Source organism: Lissotriton vulgaris, chromosome 2_1, assembly GCF_964263255.1.
Source record: "Lissotriton vulgaris chromosome 2_1, aLisVul1.2, whole genome shotgun sequence".
In the NCBI taxonomy this organism is placed as follows: domain Eukaryota; kingdom Metazoa; phylum Chordata; class Amphibia; order Caudata; family Salamandridae; genus Lissotriton; species Lissotriton vulgaris.
Genome location: NC_141687.1, coordinates 1,861,067,159 through 1,861,082,581, shown reverse-complemented (window position 1 = coordinate 1,861,082,581; position 15,423 = coordinate 1,861,067,159). Strand labels below are relative to the sequence as shown.

Here is a 15,423-nt window from a genome sequence, read left to right as displayed (position 1 = left end):
ACATTTTTTGTGATATTGTTGAACTGTTGACGTGGGGTACAGGGGGCTGGTCTGCAACAATCATGATTCCCAGTTATGTACTTTTCGAAATGGGGGTGGGGAAGGACAGCCATGAATGGGGGCAGGTCTAACAGAAGTGAAGTGATGTCACCGAGCGCCATCGATTAAACCTTCATCATTCACTCAGTAAATCATAGGGAATCCTGATGCCGCAATTCTTGGCAGTTCGGGGTTTGCCAATTGATTCATAGTCTCATTGGCTTCACAGATGTGAAGGTGGTTGTCCTCATTTTGCGTCTGCAAGCCCACATCATAGCTGTTAAAGGTCTTAAGAAGGGGAAACATTTCAACAAGTGGTGACCATGTCTATCATAGTAGGTCTTTTTGGAAGATATTGGTGGCAATGGATAGTAAATCAATTTCACCTGGTGATACTTGTTTGGCTAAAAGACTTGTTGAATGACGTTTCCACCTACTAAACTAACTTGTTTTTTTCATTTTGTATTCCTGCCATTACAAGCATTGTATATAAAGGCTGTTAGTATTCCCTAATTTTTCTTCTCTAGGAAGTATGGAAGGCAATGTTGGTCCTACCTGCATTCCTGCGTGTGACCTATCGATCACTCATTGCTCAGCAGCGAGCACTCCGCTTGTTGAGCCATCCCGCTGGCAACCTCAGCCACATGAAAGCTGATTAAGAATTATTGTGGTTAGCAGTTTTCATGATAACAGAGAATCTGAGGTGGATCAGAGTGCAAATGTGACCATAAAAACATAATGTGTGTAGTTAATGACGTTCATGAGGGGTGTCAAGTGAGACTGGGGAGAATATTCTATTCCTGATGGGCTGAGTTTCAGCAATGACCCTTCTAAAGTATCTTTTCTAATATGAAGAGGCCAGGGGTTGTCCTGTAAGTGACTGGGGTCTCAGGGTTGGCATTGGGCTTCCTCAGAACTGGAGATATCATAGCCAATTTCTTGTTGCTGAGAGGCATCACCATATTTGAAAGAGGCATCAAACAGGATGATGTCTCTCAGTCCCTGAAACCTGCTTAGATATCACTAAGATATCCTAATGAGGTGCGTGAAGGTTTGCTGACACAGTGTGATGATTTCAGCATTCAGGGATTCATTTGTTGAAGTGACCTGATGATCATGAAGACTGCAGTCTCCTAAACTGAGATAACTCCTTTGAAGAAGATGCTTAAAGAGTTACACAGAAAGCAAGCTCATGATCTGCACATGTGTAGGACAATTATGGATTTCGTGCAAGTGGAACCGGTCGATGCCATTAAAGATCCACCTCAATGGTGAAGTAGATTTTTTAATAAATATTAAGGAAAAGTAACTTTTAGAACATTTCCTTTTCCTTGCCTGAAGTTCCTGGTGACTAATTTGCCCTCACCTTTTCCCAGTCAGGTATTACCATTTGAATAGGTGTGAAAAAGGTGGGATGGACAGTGATGACTCCTCGGATCGTCATTAAAAATGCAGGGTGGGGGCAGTGAGCATCTTTTTTGACATCATAACGTCAAATTCTGCTTGAGTGTCGAGTTCTGCCATGTCTCGTAAGTTTAAATATAACACTTTGGAGTGCACATGAAAGAACTAAAACTGCAGGACAAGACCATTCTTATGCATCCACTCTCCATTCTGATGTATCCTCCTTTGCCCTAGCAGACCTCTGTCTCTGGATGTTACGTATAACACAGGGGTACACTTAAAAGGAAGTAAAACAGGATGCTAAAACAGTTCTTGTGTTTCCACTGACTGGTTGCTGGAAAACACTACTTATGTTCTACCAGACTTCTATCTCTAGGTTTTTTATGGGAAACAGTGGTGGCCCCTGATTGAATGTCAGTGTTAGATGTGGGAGAACAATAGGGTTACCTTAGTACATTCCCCACACACACGTTCTGCCCTCAAAGTCCAAGTTGAATGTGGCCTAGGACATCTTGAGAATGTCCAAAGTGGGTAGAGTTGGCCTCAAGGACTTTTATCCCCATCGGTTAGGGCCTACTCGGGCGTTACTAGCTTGCGACAGGCATAGATGTAGCATCTCCCGTATCCCACTTCAGAACACACCTGGTCCTGAGAAAGAACAATAAATCACTGGACCTGAGAATGATTGAAAGATTACTGGACCTGCTGTCTGTGACCTGAGAGGAGCCCTAGTGGACTGGGCCTGCTCCCGCTTGTACCCAAGAAAAAGAAGTGAACTACACAGGTCATTTGGCTGAACTTCTTTTAAAGCTACTGGAATACAACAAGCGCCTTTTCATGCAACTCACTGATGGCATCTGGACCTGAACTGCAGCCTGTTGTTGGCCTCCGCCTGACACCTTGTGATTCTCTAGGCGCCTCCCCCAAGGTCCTGGGGTGCTTAAGAAGTGTGGTGGATTGAGACTTAAAGGACTAAATCAGAAGGTAAAATCTTTTATCAGGAAGAACCTGGTTGATGTATCGACCCATGTTTAATCATGATCAGTGTCAAATTGCACCTTGGTCCTTGTCTACGTGACTATTGGCTATCATTGGTACTTCAAATCTTTAAATCATTGAAGTTTACAAATGTATACCTCCGTTTCCCCTTATTAAATTTTTTTCATTTTGGTGTCATTTTGTTTTTTATTACATTTTTGTTTATTACATTTTAGTCTATTTTTCTAAATTGGTTTGGCGTGTCTATTGATTTGGATTTGGACTTTATTTTGGTACTTTATAAATACTTACACATTGCCCTAAGTTAAATCTGCCTGCTCTGTGCCACAGCTACTTGGGGTTGAGTGACTTTAGTGGTTCACTCTGACAAGGATTTACTTACCCCCTCAATTAATGCTCCGGTTTCTTTCACTAGGATTGGACTACTTCCCCCCCAGAGACAGTTCTGGTTGGATTCAACTCCAAGACAACAACGTGCCCTAAAACTCAAGCTAGACACTGGGAGTTCTTCGTATTCCCCTTAACCAGTATAAACCATCATAGATAAACATGCTATTTTTACACAGCCTACTTGTAAGATACACCAGCGGCCTCTAAGAATTCCTCAACAACAATGAAAAGAAGGAATAGTCCACTATGGGAGCTCTTTCTAAGAGAGGAGTTTTATTTGTGAGGATAAAGATCTGTTTGAAGGAGATTGACAAGGTCAACCAGACCCACACATGTACTATTTTTGACGCAAAGCCATGTATGAAAACTAATGCAAGTGCCTATGGATTGGGGTAGGCTCAACACAGGAGCACATTGGCAAAGAAGCTTTGGGCATGATATTTTAATGGGCCAGTTGCACTACTGGGTCCTTGAAAATCATGAAAATGTCAGCAAGCTATTTATCGACAAATCTATGCCTTGGTGGGGTGGGAGGGCAAACAGGATAACAGGATTGTGAGAAAAGTCTACAACGCATTGAAAGCCATTTTCTAAAAGGATTAGAATATACTTTTTTAATGTTGTTTAGATGGGCACCATATTTACAATACAATAAAAGAGACATACGGTACTTTATAACAAATACAAAATTCTACCTTAAACAGTCAGTATAAAAAAAAAAGAAATTCTAATAAATAACCAGGAATGTTTAAAAGAATTGAAATATTCTATAACAAATCATTTCATTTGGAGGGGACAACACAAAAGATCGTGCCTCCTGAGCAGAACGAATATTAAATTTGATAAATAAGGGTCTCAGAAACATTCGCCTTGCCCTAAGAAGTTCTGGACACACAAATAGCACATGATTGAGATCCTGTATTTCGGAACAACACAATTCACAAATTCTCTCCTCTCTAGGAGTATTTTCCCAAATGCCCTTTACTTCTCTCAGGGGCAACAGGTTAGTTCTTAAAAGTAGTATTAGCCTTCTGATTCCATGTGGGATATTCCATGAAAGATAGGGCTGGGGTCTGCTCCCACTCTCACTCACACAGATCACCCCGTTACAGGCTTTAAGATGACTTAAAGCTGTATTTCTTGCTGTACTAATCATGCCTATTGACTTCTTTAGAAATGACTTCAATACAGGCTTTGGTATGGGTAAATCACAGTTTAAATTAAGTCCAAATAAATGGTTTGCAAGGGCCAATGATCTAAAAAAAAGCTGATTTAACTTTTAATTTAGCAAAAATTTCCAACATCAAGGCGGCCCTTAGAGTGCCCTCATCCCCCCATAAAAGGGAGTTCTCCCACCTCAAAACCGCTGGCAAAGAAGAAGTATAAGAAGAAACTAAATGGAATTCCAAACGAAGAACACGTGGGGCAGCCAAGAAATTTAAATTACAAATTTGATGGAAAAACTGGCCTTCAGCCTTATCAAAAAAGAGCCAGTAATTCCTATCCAAAACTTCTGCAGCATAAGTTAATGTCGGGAGGATTTTAACCTTAAATACTGTCAGAACATGATTAAAATGACGTCTCCCACAGGTCTTATAAAATCTATTTAGAGCTCCAGCCTGGGAGGCGGCCTTACCAACACACCGTTTGATGTGCTCTGAGTCACGCCCGTTTTTTGAGAAAACCTTCCCCAGATACAGATACGTATTGACCAATTCAAGTTCTTCCTGCCCCAACAGCCACTTATACGCTTTCTTTATTGGAAAACCTTTCTTGCAAAAGACTAAAAATTTTCTTTTAGCAATATTGATTTTCAAAAAATGGTCCTCCACATATTTAGTCAAAACATCCAGACGGCGCTGCAAGCCAATGGGGGTTAAATCAAAAATTGCAACGCGATCTGCATATAGTAGAGAGCCAATGGACATTGTACCAATTTTAGGGACGCCCCCTTCACGGAGTTTAATTTCTCGGGAGGTCATAAATATACAGAGAAAACAAAAGAGGGGCCAACAGGCAACCCTGCTTGAGACCGTTATGTGTATTAATCCTACAGGAGAGCTCCTGCGAGTCACCCATCGTCACTTGACACCAAGTGTCTGTGTGTAATTCTATTATGAGGCCCAGGAGATGGTATGGCATACCAAGATGAGAGAGCTTTCTCCACAGCGTCTGATGATCCACTTTGTCAAACGCTGTGGAGAAATCAATAAAAGCTGTGTAGACTGGCATGCTTTTTGAGAAAACGTATTTCTCCACAATGGTCTGGACGACCGCGATGTTATCCAGCTTTCCGTGGTTCTTTCTGAAACCTGCCTGTTCTGGTGGTAAGATGTTCTGGTCTTGGGCCCACTGCTGCAAATGCTGAAGTATACTTTTTGCAAATAATTTGCCCGCAGCGTCCAGCAACGTGATCTGTCTGAAGCTAGTAGGTGACCTTTTTGAGCCCTTTTTATACAGCGGAACTATAATACTCCCCTTCCAAGATGAGGGAATACAAATCGATTGAAAGCAGTAGTTAAATAATGGCACCAGGACGGCTACCCATGCAGCTGGATCCTTTTTAATTAGCATAATTGGTATACCATCCGGTCCTTGTGCACCGGAGGTTCTAGCGTTCTTTAAATGAAAGAAATGATTGTCAGCTATTACCATTCCAGTTCATGCTTTAAGAACAGCCAAACATGTAATAAATGTTTGAATACTTGCAAAATCTATTCACACTCAGGTCGTCTGTGGATGGTTCTCTCGTTAAGAAGTGGGGTGCTCGAGTGTCTGTTTGTTTTAGACCCCTGTCGTGGTTGAACACTCTTGGGGACCTTACTCTTAGACAACGCCCCTTTAGTTAACACACAAAGAGAACACAGCTTCATGCAACCCTGAGAGCAGACACGGACATCTCTGCCTACATGACAAAACAGTGTATTTCCTTTTCCGGCCATGAGGCAAAAAGGTAAAGCGTCTTATTCAAATTTGTAACATATCTCAGTACTAAGCTAAATGCCTGCTGCAGATCAGAAGTTCAAATAATGCTTCTATTACTTACCGGTAATTGCATTACTCTGGATCCAACCCTCGCTTATTTCCAGTACACAATGAGGCCCCTGTGCCTCACAGACGCATCCATAACCCATATAAAATGTTCACGCCTCCCTCACATCTCTTGTTTGTTCCAAGCCACCGTAGACACAGTTGGCCTGACAACCGGGAGCGAGGGAGGGCAGTAATGGGAATAAGCGAGAGTAGGACTCAGAGTAATGCAATTACCAGTAAGTAATAGAAGCATTACCTCCACGTCCATCTAGCTTATTTCCAGTAGACAGTGAGACATACCAAGCCAAAACAAAAACCAGGACAACTGCACAATTTTCTCCTCAGCCATACCTGAAAAATGCATATTTCATTGTAAAACAAACAAGCAAAGATAGTCCAGTTACAATACAGAGGACAGAGACAAAACCTCCCCCACTTCTGGACCCTGAACCACCTGATAGTGAGAAATAATGGTGTTAGGCGTGACGTAAGTGACAGTCCTGCAAATCTCAGATCAAGAAGCACACCAACATCCTCCTGGTTGACCTCCCCTGAAGCCTCAGAGGAGACTGGCGACCAAACTGCTTGTCGGCCAAAGTCACAAAAGACTTACTCCATCTAGACAAAGTTTGAAAAGAAGGCTTCAAGCTATTTTAGCCAGACAAAATTAACAAGCTCTTCACACCATTTTCCAAACGAAGCCCAATAACGAACATGGGAAGTCCAGGTAGGCAGTCTCCTACAGGCCTTGTGTACTTGTGTACAATTCCATGGGTGCCATTGACTTATCCACCCGGCTGTCCTCACCTCTGAACCCAAATCATGGCGGCTGGGACAGTGATGCTGGATGGGAAAGGCGACGGACACCTGGATCACAGAAAATATAACACAGGCTGCATGTTGTTTGCGGCCTCTTTTTGCTCTTGGGTGCAATTTGGTTGGTGCAGGGAAGCTGGATCCACACCACTGGGGTGTGTTAATTGTGGCAATAGGGCATTTCGCTGATGATAAATCCCAATAGGTTAGGATGCTTCAACCTTTTTGCCTACCACTCACAATCCTTTGAGACCTGCCACTCCATGCTGTGATAAACCTACCCACCCTCTTTTAAGTTGTTTTTTGCGAAGGGGGTTGCTGTAAAATGTTTTAGGGTGGATGGAGTCGATAGTGTATTATTTTTTGTTGTATGTCCGCTTGCACGTAGGAAGAAAGCCGGATTACGATTGCTGCTGTTGGCCTTCTGGAACTTTAAATCTCGCAGATTGACTTGTTAAGACCTTGCGTGAACATATGTCTTCGCATTGACCACAGTGAGGGATGGTAGACGTTTGCTCAAAGCACGGGACACTTGCTTCTGACATCTGTGTTCCCAACCTGGAAAGACCATTGGGCTCAAAGGGTTTGGTTTGAAACTGTGCAACCAGTGACTGTTTCCTGAGATCACCCCTATTGTATAGGTGTTCCAGGGCAGCATGACCACTGCAGCAGGATTATTAGGATTCTTCTTCTTAGACAGACATTTTAAAGGGTCCTGCGAGTAGGTTAATGCCGTCAAGTACTTGGTGTTAAAGCAAACACTTCTGGGCCGAAGCGATGTTGACCTCTTCAAATGAAGATGCCACTCCAGATCCAATCCAAAGCAGGGAGAATTTATTGGAAATTTCCATTATAGCGAAATCCATACAGGGGGGATAGGGTTACTTGGGACTATTTCTGGGAAGGTTTTTGTAGTACATCTGCATTCGCATGTAGACGTAGATATGCAGTTGCAGGTTTTCTATGATGTTGTAAAGCATTGACACTCTATTGTTCTATGGCTGAACAGCTGTCCAACAGGTTGTGTTGTGAAATTCCCCGCTACAGCGGATTGGAGTAGCATTTCTGTAAATGGAATCTCACTGATAACTTTTACGCAGGCAGTGCTTTATTTGTAAAGTAAATAAATCAATAAAAGAAGCCCGCTGATGCCCATAATTTTTGTAAGAGGGCACAGACAGCTGTGACCGCCGACTTCCAAAGCGTCTGGAAAGCAGCATGACTCTCGGTATTCCCCCGTCTCTTTCTGTGGTGTCTGTCTGCCATTCTGCCTTCCAGATTTATCTCCGTCCCCTCCCCTGTATCACTGGAGCTGAGGCTCTATTTCACCAATTAAAGAGTCGTTTTCACCAAAAATAGGTGTAATTGGATAACGTGGGTAAACACCTGCACAAAACAGGCACTGGGTACATACAAACTCAGCATCTCTCTTTGAAAGGTTTCTCCAGTAGCACCTTTCTATTCATCATCGCTCGTTTTCCTCTTCTCCTTTCTTCTCCCAGTCACTCTTGTTTAATGATTAGACTCTCTCCTTGCTTTCTCTTCAGTCTCTCTTCCCCTTTCCAGATGTTTCAACTCCATGTTTGCAGTACAATCAAACAGCAGCTGAATGTGGAGAGCTGTAACACACAATACACAAACCATATGTGGCAGGACCTCAGGTGACTTTTTACCTGCACTGCTCCCACCATCTTTAAGTGGAGAACATCCATTGGCCCAAAGTACCAAAAGGGAAATTCTAGGCTCATGAAGGGCTAATTTTAGGACCAAAATACGGACATTTGGGTGGGAAAAAGCAGCATTTTGTGACTTCCAATTGAAATACAGTGGTTAAACTAGTTTTAAAGTTGATAAAGCAGGAAAACGGCATATAGTTATAGTCATTTCGTTTCATTTGTGTAATGCAAAATAATGAGGCCACTTGCAGAACCTGAATAGGGCCTATTAGAGTCTTATAGCTCACAAATATGTGTTGGTCTTGTGCAAAATGTACCCCCCTTGAAGTGTTGAGTCAGTGGTGTAGCAATGGGGGGGGTGGGAGGGGCAATCCACTTTGGGCGTCATGAGTTTTAGGGGCGATGGCCTCCATCTCCCCACCCGCTCTTTCAACCACAAGCGACATTCCCCCAACCGCCCCTCCCCCCTGGCAAGCATTGCTCGCTGGGACGAGGCAATGGATAGCTACACCACTGGGTTGAGTAGCCCCCAATGATTTGGGTCCCCCCTGCACAGCAGTGACATGCATTACGCCACTGATTCGGCTATGTTGTAAAGCTTCCCTTCCCCTCTTGTATACTATTATGTTATGCCATTCATTAGGTCTCGCCTGAGCCAGCGCGCATACGCTGCTCTGCGAGGCTTCTAGTAAGGACTTCGAACTCGGACCACACGCTCATGCGTGTGTTTTTTTTATGTTAATGCTGTGCTTCCAAACTAATCTGGTTGCATCCCCTTTTTTTTTTTTACTCACACGCTATTGGCCTTTGCATGCGTCTTTCTAAGAAAGACAGCACGCAATGGGGTAAAGGCGGGTCCATGTCCTGCCTTCTCTCTCCCCTAGGGAGCTCGGGAGCAAGCAGCGGCCCTGCACTGTGCCTGCTGCATTCTTTAAATCCTTGCAATGTGCGTGCACCACTCCCGGGCTTTTTTAAACATTCCTTTTACCGCGCGCGCGCACCACTCCCGCGCTTGTTTTCTATGTCCATCAGCTCAGGCATCCCTCTCCTCCTGATGTCTGTGCCGCTTCTATGTAACTGGGTCAGACTTCCCCTCACTTCAGTCACCACCACCTCGCCCGCACTTATACATGCGAAGCCCTCCCACCTCACAGTTCAGACACTCATTCATTCTCGTCTGGCCACATTAAATCACAGTGCCCTCTTTGTGATGACCCTCAGTTCAGGCAACCCTTTCCATCTTCTGTCTCGCAACACCACCTTGCAGCCCCTTCTCAGGCCATCTCCCTCCCAGACTCAGTTCACCGTTATCAGTTCACATTATCTCGCAGCATGTCAATATTTACACTTCCTCCCATTAAAGGCTTAGGTTACATTTGTAGGTGCCTCGTTCGAGTACACTACAGGCGCGGACACGCTCTGCAGCTGTTCGCAGGACAGACCCCCCTTCTCCCCCATCGGGTGTTAGGAAGCATGTCAGAGCGGAGTCAGACAGGGGGTGGGTGGGTGGCTGGCCCTGCCCTGGCCCCACAAAGCCGGACATTTAGGAGCTGGGCACAGAGGCCTCGCCACCTGCACCCAAACAGGGCTGCCGTTGCCCGCTGGTTCTCCAAACCACCGTGGGCTGAGGCTTGTGCCCGAAACTGCAACTCCCAGGATGCACCGGGGTGTTGAATGACAGTCCTGAACTGGAATGTGACGCCTGTGGGGAGAGGGGGGAGGCTGTCGTCGCTGTCTGAAGGGGGCCGGCCTTTGGCCTGCAGCTGGTTAATGCTGGTGCCTGCCTTCCGTTATTTGACAGGGCTGTGATTACTACACATATGTAATATGTGATTCGCCTCCCATGAGTGTGGTGATGTGCTTTCATGTTCGATCTGGAGAGGGCCAGCTCTGCCCTGCAGCTTCGGACATGCCTCTCTAGCACAGATGTGTATACGTCTTTCAGTCTACACATGTTTCAGCTTCTCTAGAAGTCTGCAGATGTGTAGATTGTTTCGTGCTACAGATGTGCAGAAGTCTTCCTCTCCCTTACATAAGCGCCGACCGCTCTCTCCTACAGACATGCAGACAGACATTCTTCCACAGAGGTGTACTTTTTTCATCCTACCTTCGTGGAGAGCCGTTGTCCCATGTGCAGCTCGACCTCTCTCGTGTAGATGTTACATATGCCTTTTCCTAATGAAATGAGGCGTCTTTCCTCCTAGGAGGTAGGATGGCTAACCGGTTTAATGCTCACCGCTGATGAAGTACTGGATTTTTAGAACCCAGCGGTGCCAGGGAACACACCCTAAGACTTCGAGTCCTTCCTGTTTCAGACTACAGAAACACAGAGTCTTCTTGGTGAAGTCAAAGATCGAATTTATTGGCTGCAGCCAGTAACAGGTATCCTTGAAGTACAACACGGTGTATATTCTCAGGACACTGCTCAACCTTACAAAGCCAGCCTTCTCTTTTTATACAAAATATTATGCTTTAGGCAAACATTCCTTATTTTACAGTTGACCATTCACATATTTTCACTACAAAGGAAAGCAGAGTCATGATGGCAAGCCCATATTTCAGTTTGTCCAGCCCACAATCAATTACCCGGCAAGGCCCAGTATTTTCATCAGATATCGACGGGCACCCAATAAAAACGGGCACCTCCTCCTCGTAAAGCAGGTCATAAAGAAAGAAACAGGGACAGGTGTGTGTAAGATTAGGCATGGTTTGTGTGCGATGAAAGGTTTATGATATGTTGTGCCTTGATACTAACCTCAATCAGCCACTGGGAAAGGAACTGGCCGAACAGGTTTGGCTTTAGGCAGTGGAGTCAGCTTGCCCAGGTCACAGAGGAGTCAGCAAAGGTGTATGTGTCCTTCAGACTCGTTTTTGGCCTTAGTCATTGGCCTATGTGAGGGCAATCACAAAATGGCTGCCGTTCACAAAATGGAACCTGAGGGTTCAGGACGGAAACTCTGATTCCAGGGTGGTTTTGTCACCCGAATATGACGAAAATGCTTGTGCATAGTATTCTAATCATTCTCGGTCTGCTGATACCAAAATCGTCATGATACGACGATGTTTATAACACGGGTCCAGAATTTTCAGTACCACAGCCCCTCCTTTTGCCCTTTCATAGGCAATAACCTATACTCACGCTAGCCTGAGTCCAGGTCTATCAGCCTGATTCATCAAGCCGAAATCGGCTCGCAAAGGGCCAGATTCTAAGAATCTGGCCCTTTGCGAGCTCTATTTTTGCATTTGGGATTCATCATCCCAAATGCAAAAATCGGTAATAGCGATGTCGCAATTTTGCAAGGAATTACATTTAAGGAATCTCTATTTGAGATTCCTTAAATGCAATTCATCATCCATTAAAAAATTGCGAATTCGTAATTTCGGCCCGTTATTTACCGCGAGGTCAAACCTCGTGGTAAATAGCGAAAACTTCGAAAAATGCTTTTAAAAGCATTTTTCTAAGTTGCATGTTGCACACACAGATGTCCTTTGGACATGTGTGTGCGCAACACCTGTTTCAATGGCTCCCTTTAAATCGCTATCTTATTTGCGATTAGCTAATTGCTAATCGCAAATAAGGAATACTCCCCATTCATTCCCATGGGCCTTTTGGCCCTTAGGAATGAATGGGGAGTTATTCCTTATTTGCGATTAACAATTTGCTAATCGCAAATAAGGATTGTGTAGGAATCGCAAATCTTTTTGCAATTCCTACATGAATCCCGTTTTGCGAGTCTGGAATAGCGATTCCTTATGAATCGCTATTTCAGACTCGCAAAATGTCCCAATGATGAAACAGGCTGTATATTCATAAAGTCATTGAGATGTTGCTGTAGCATCATCCTATTACTTAGCTCGTCTCTTTATACAGGTTTCCTTACACACGATGTAGCACAGAGGCCACATATTGCAGGAGCACACTGTACACACAGACAGGACAGGAAAAGAATGGCTAAGATCATCCCAATGACTATCAGAATCTTCCATCCCCAGGCGGATATCAGTTCCCAGAACCACCCCAACAATGACCAATCTCCTTTATCCACGTGAATAGATTCAGAGATCTTATGTAGTTTGGAAATGGCCTGGTAGACTGTTGGAGCGTTATCTGGAATGAAAACACAGCAACTTGATTGGATCACTTTACATACCCCACCTCGGTCTGCAAGTATGACGTCTAATGAGGCCCTGTTCTGAAGAGTCATAAGGCGATCCGACTGGAGCTCAGCAGTCAAATTACTAAGGGCACCGGCGGTTTCAACTACAGTGGATTCAACCACCCTTGTCAATTGCCTTATGTTCCTACTGTTAACCATAGGCCCCCAAAACGGCAGAAAACCCTTTACAAAATCTCCAAATTCTTGTCCTGCAGTGTCTTCTTTACTGATGACACCTCTAACTATCCTTGTCTTATGGTAATCTGCCGCGGCCGTGTAGGTGGGAGGCAACTGGAACGAAACAAAACATGTGCCAGAGAAGTCAGGGGGCAACCATGTATAGGCTCTATCATGGCAGATGAAATAGGTACCCTTAGCTGCTAGGAACGAAGGGGAAGTCTGAGACGCAAAAACATATGTTTCAGTGCAGATACTTTTCCCTAACTGAGCTCTGGGATTCTTGCCATTACCTTGCAGACATAGGTGACCCTGATGGGGTACAATCCAAATCGGGGAGGATCTCTTTGCTCGCTGGTTTTCACTCAGAATAACTCCATATCCTGTTACATTCCATCCAATATATGCTAGTGTCTCATCTCTCGGGATAGTCTCATAGGAAATATCTTCCCTAATCATATCTACTGTACCCTTAACTAGAGCACTATTCTTAGGATTATCTTTCACAGAACACAGGGGGTTGACTTCATGAGCGTATATGAACATCGTTCTGTATGCCCACACAGAACCATTATGGCTGAAAGGCAGGACCAGATAAGGGATACCTTTATCAGTAGTATGAGGCATAAGACCACACACCCAACAGTTAGTTGTGTTCACTACTAATTGGTGTTGGTGTAGAAGCTGAACGAATGAATTATTGACAAATTCTAATCTTCTAGCGGACTCATGTTCAGGCAGAGGGTGAAAAGAATGCGAGGAAACAGTAGAAGGAGGTATGGGCTGTGTAGTGGGTGCAAATGTCACTTGAAAAGAGAATAAAACATATCCTATTAAAAACGTCATTACACTAAGCAACATGAAAATACATAATATCAAAAATCGTTTCTTTGTCATCATTATACACATTCTGGCTTTAAAGTCCATCTGTTTGGCAGGTCTCTCATTCTCGAAAAACTCCATCCTCTCTAATTGCTGCTCACGGTGGTAGGGTGTTCTATGCTAAGCAATGCTTCTGTCAGTCCAGGGCAACTCCCTTAGACCGACCAGAACTGTCGACCTACCGTCTTTAGCTGCACTCCAAAGACTTGGGCAACCACGACCCTACAGCTGAACCCGGATGGCGGTTCGAAAAACAAAAATAAGAAAGTTTCTCAGATGTGAGAGCTGCACTTTCAAAAATAGCAAAGAAAAAGAATTTTTTATTTGTCCATAGTTCTCGGTCTCAAATTATAACAGCTTTTTCCAGGTAGTGTCTGGTTCTGGAACAAGAGTTCAGGCTCTGTAGTGTTCAATCGAATTGACGGTGGCACAGCTTCTTGCAAAAGATTGTCACTTTCTCGTTCAGAAATTGTTCCTTTTACACGTGCATCGCTAAAAGGCAGAAAACGAGGCACAGTCTCAGAGTCAGCGATCCCCTCCTGGACCCACCGGTCGTACGGTAGAGGCAAAGGGACCCTCTTGCAGTGTACGCCGTGGACCCAGTTCTTTTTCCCTTCCACTCGAACAGCTGATCTTGTTGAGAGAAGGACTAGGTGGGGGCCGGTCCAACGGGGCTGGTCATTCTTTGTCCGCTGGAAGTTCTTGACCAACAACCATGACCCAGGATCGATAGGATGTCCTGGAGCTTCAGAGACCTGAGGCATAGTATCGTGAACCTGTTGGTGTAAAACACGCAATTTAGCCGTCAATTCATACAAATAATCAAGCAGTACAGGGTGTTCGTTCTCACTGAATTTTGTCGGCCTTGGCCCTCCCCATATGTTGGCCGGGCGGCCGAACACAATTTCATAAGGACTAAGTCCCACTCGCGAATGCACAGTCATTCTTGTTGATGGGAGTGCTAAAGGCAGAGCGTCAGGCCATTTAAGACCAGGGCTCGCTTGTATCTTTGCCAATTTCAGTTTTAGCGTGCCATTATAGCACTCTACTAGTCCAGCTGATTGGGGGTGATTTGCAGCGTGGAATTTTTGCTGGATACCTAGCCCTTCACATACTTACTTCATCACTCGACCCACAAATTCACTCCCATTATCACTCCAGACCATTCTCGGCATTCCAAATCTAGGGAAAAATTCTTTGACAAGGGCTTTAGCTGTGGATAAGGCAGTGTTGTCTTTCAGGGGATATGCTTCTACCCATCTCGAAAAGGCACAACAACAACGAGTACGTATTTCAAATTGTTGCACCTTTCCATGTGGATGAAATCTAGCTGCAAAACCTCGAACGGATACGTTGGAGGCGCAAAATGACCAGCTGGAGTTGGGGTTCCCCTACCAGGATTGTATTTCAGACACACCATGCAATTCTTTTTTTTTTTTTTTTTTTTTTGGTGAACCTTTATTTGTAGTACATGTGATTACAGGTATGGGCCTACAACCATCCCGGCCGGCCGCTAGACAGAGCTAAAATACTGCAAGCAATATGCATAATTGTAACAGTTCGGAGCCCAGGATAATAAAATAACAGTATATAGTTTGTAAGCGGACACAACAGCTTGAATAAGGATTTAAGAGGTTCATTTTCAAATAAAGAACTAAGGAGAAGTGCCGCACAGTCGCACACAGTCCCGCGATAGTGTGCGAATCAGGATATCTGGAAATAGTAGCAAACGGGGGAGCATCAGGGAATAAAATATACAAAACAGGAGAAGTGGAGGCACAACCCCACCGTGTAACAAGTCTAACCCCCGCCCCTCAACACCAAACATACTGCAAGGAGCATGAGCGACG

At 44.4% G+C, this 15,423-nt stretch overlaps 2 protein-coding genes across 2 annotated transcripts in view; one reads left to right on the top strand and one right to left on the bottom strand.

Moving 5' to 3' along the window:
* The window catches only part of PLEKHO2 (pleckstrin homology domain containing O2), a 169,628-nt gene that overhangs the window by 75,332 nt on the left and 78,873 nt on the right, over window positions 1-15,423 (top strand). The gene's annotated exons all lie outside the window — the stretch shown is intronic.
* Window positions 621-13,618, bottom strand: LOC147733430 (endogenous retrovirus group PABLB member 1 Env polyprotein-like). The gene is made up of 2 exons (XM_086959042.1): window positions 12,387-13,618; window positions 621-690 (listed from the first exon to the last, which is right to left on the bottom strand). The coding sequence occupies exons 1-2, from the start codon at window positions 13,616-13,618 to the stop codon at window positions 621-623; spliced, it is 1,302 nt and encodes a 433-aa protein (XP_086815168.1).

Excerpts from the sequence above, each read along its gene's own strand:
- LOC147733430 (XM_086959042.1), bottom strand. The coding sequence starts at position 13,618 with ATGGACTTTAAAGCCAGAATGTGTATAATGATGACAAAGAAACGATTT. Across the intron at positions 691-12,386 it reads CACGTGGATAAAGGAGATTG|CTTTCATGTGGCTGAGGTTG; the intron begins GTCATTGTTGGG and ends ATTCTTAATCAG.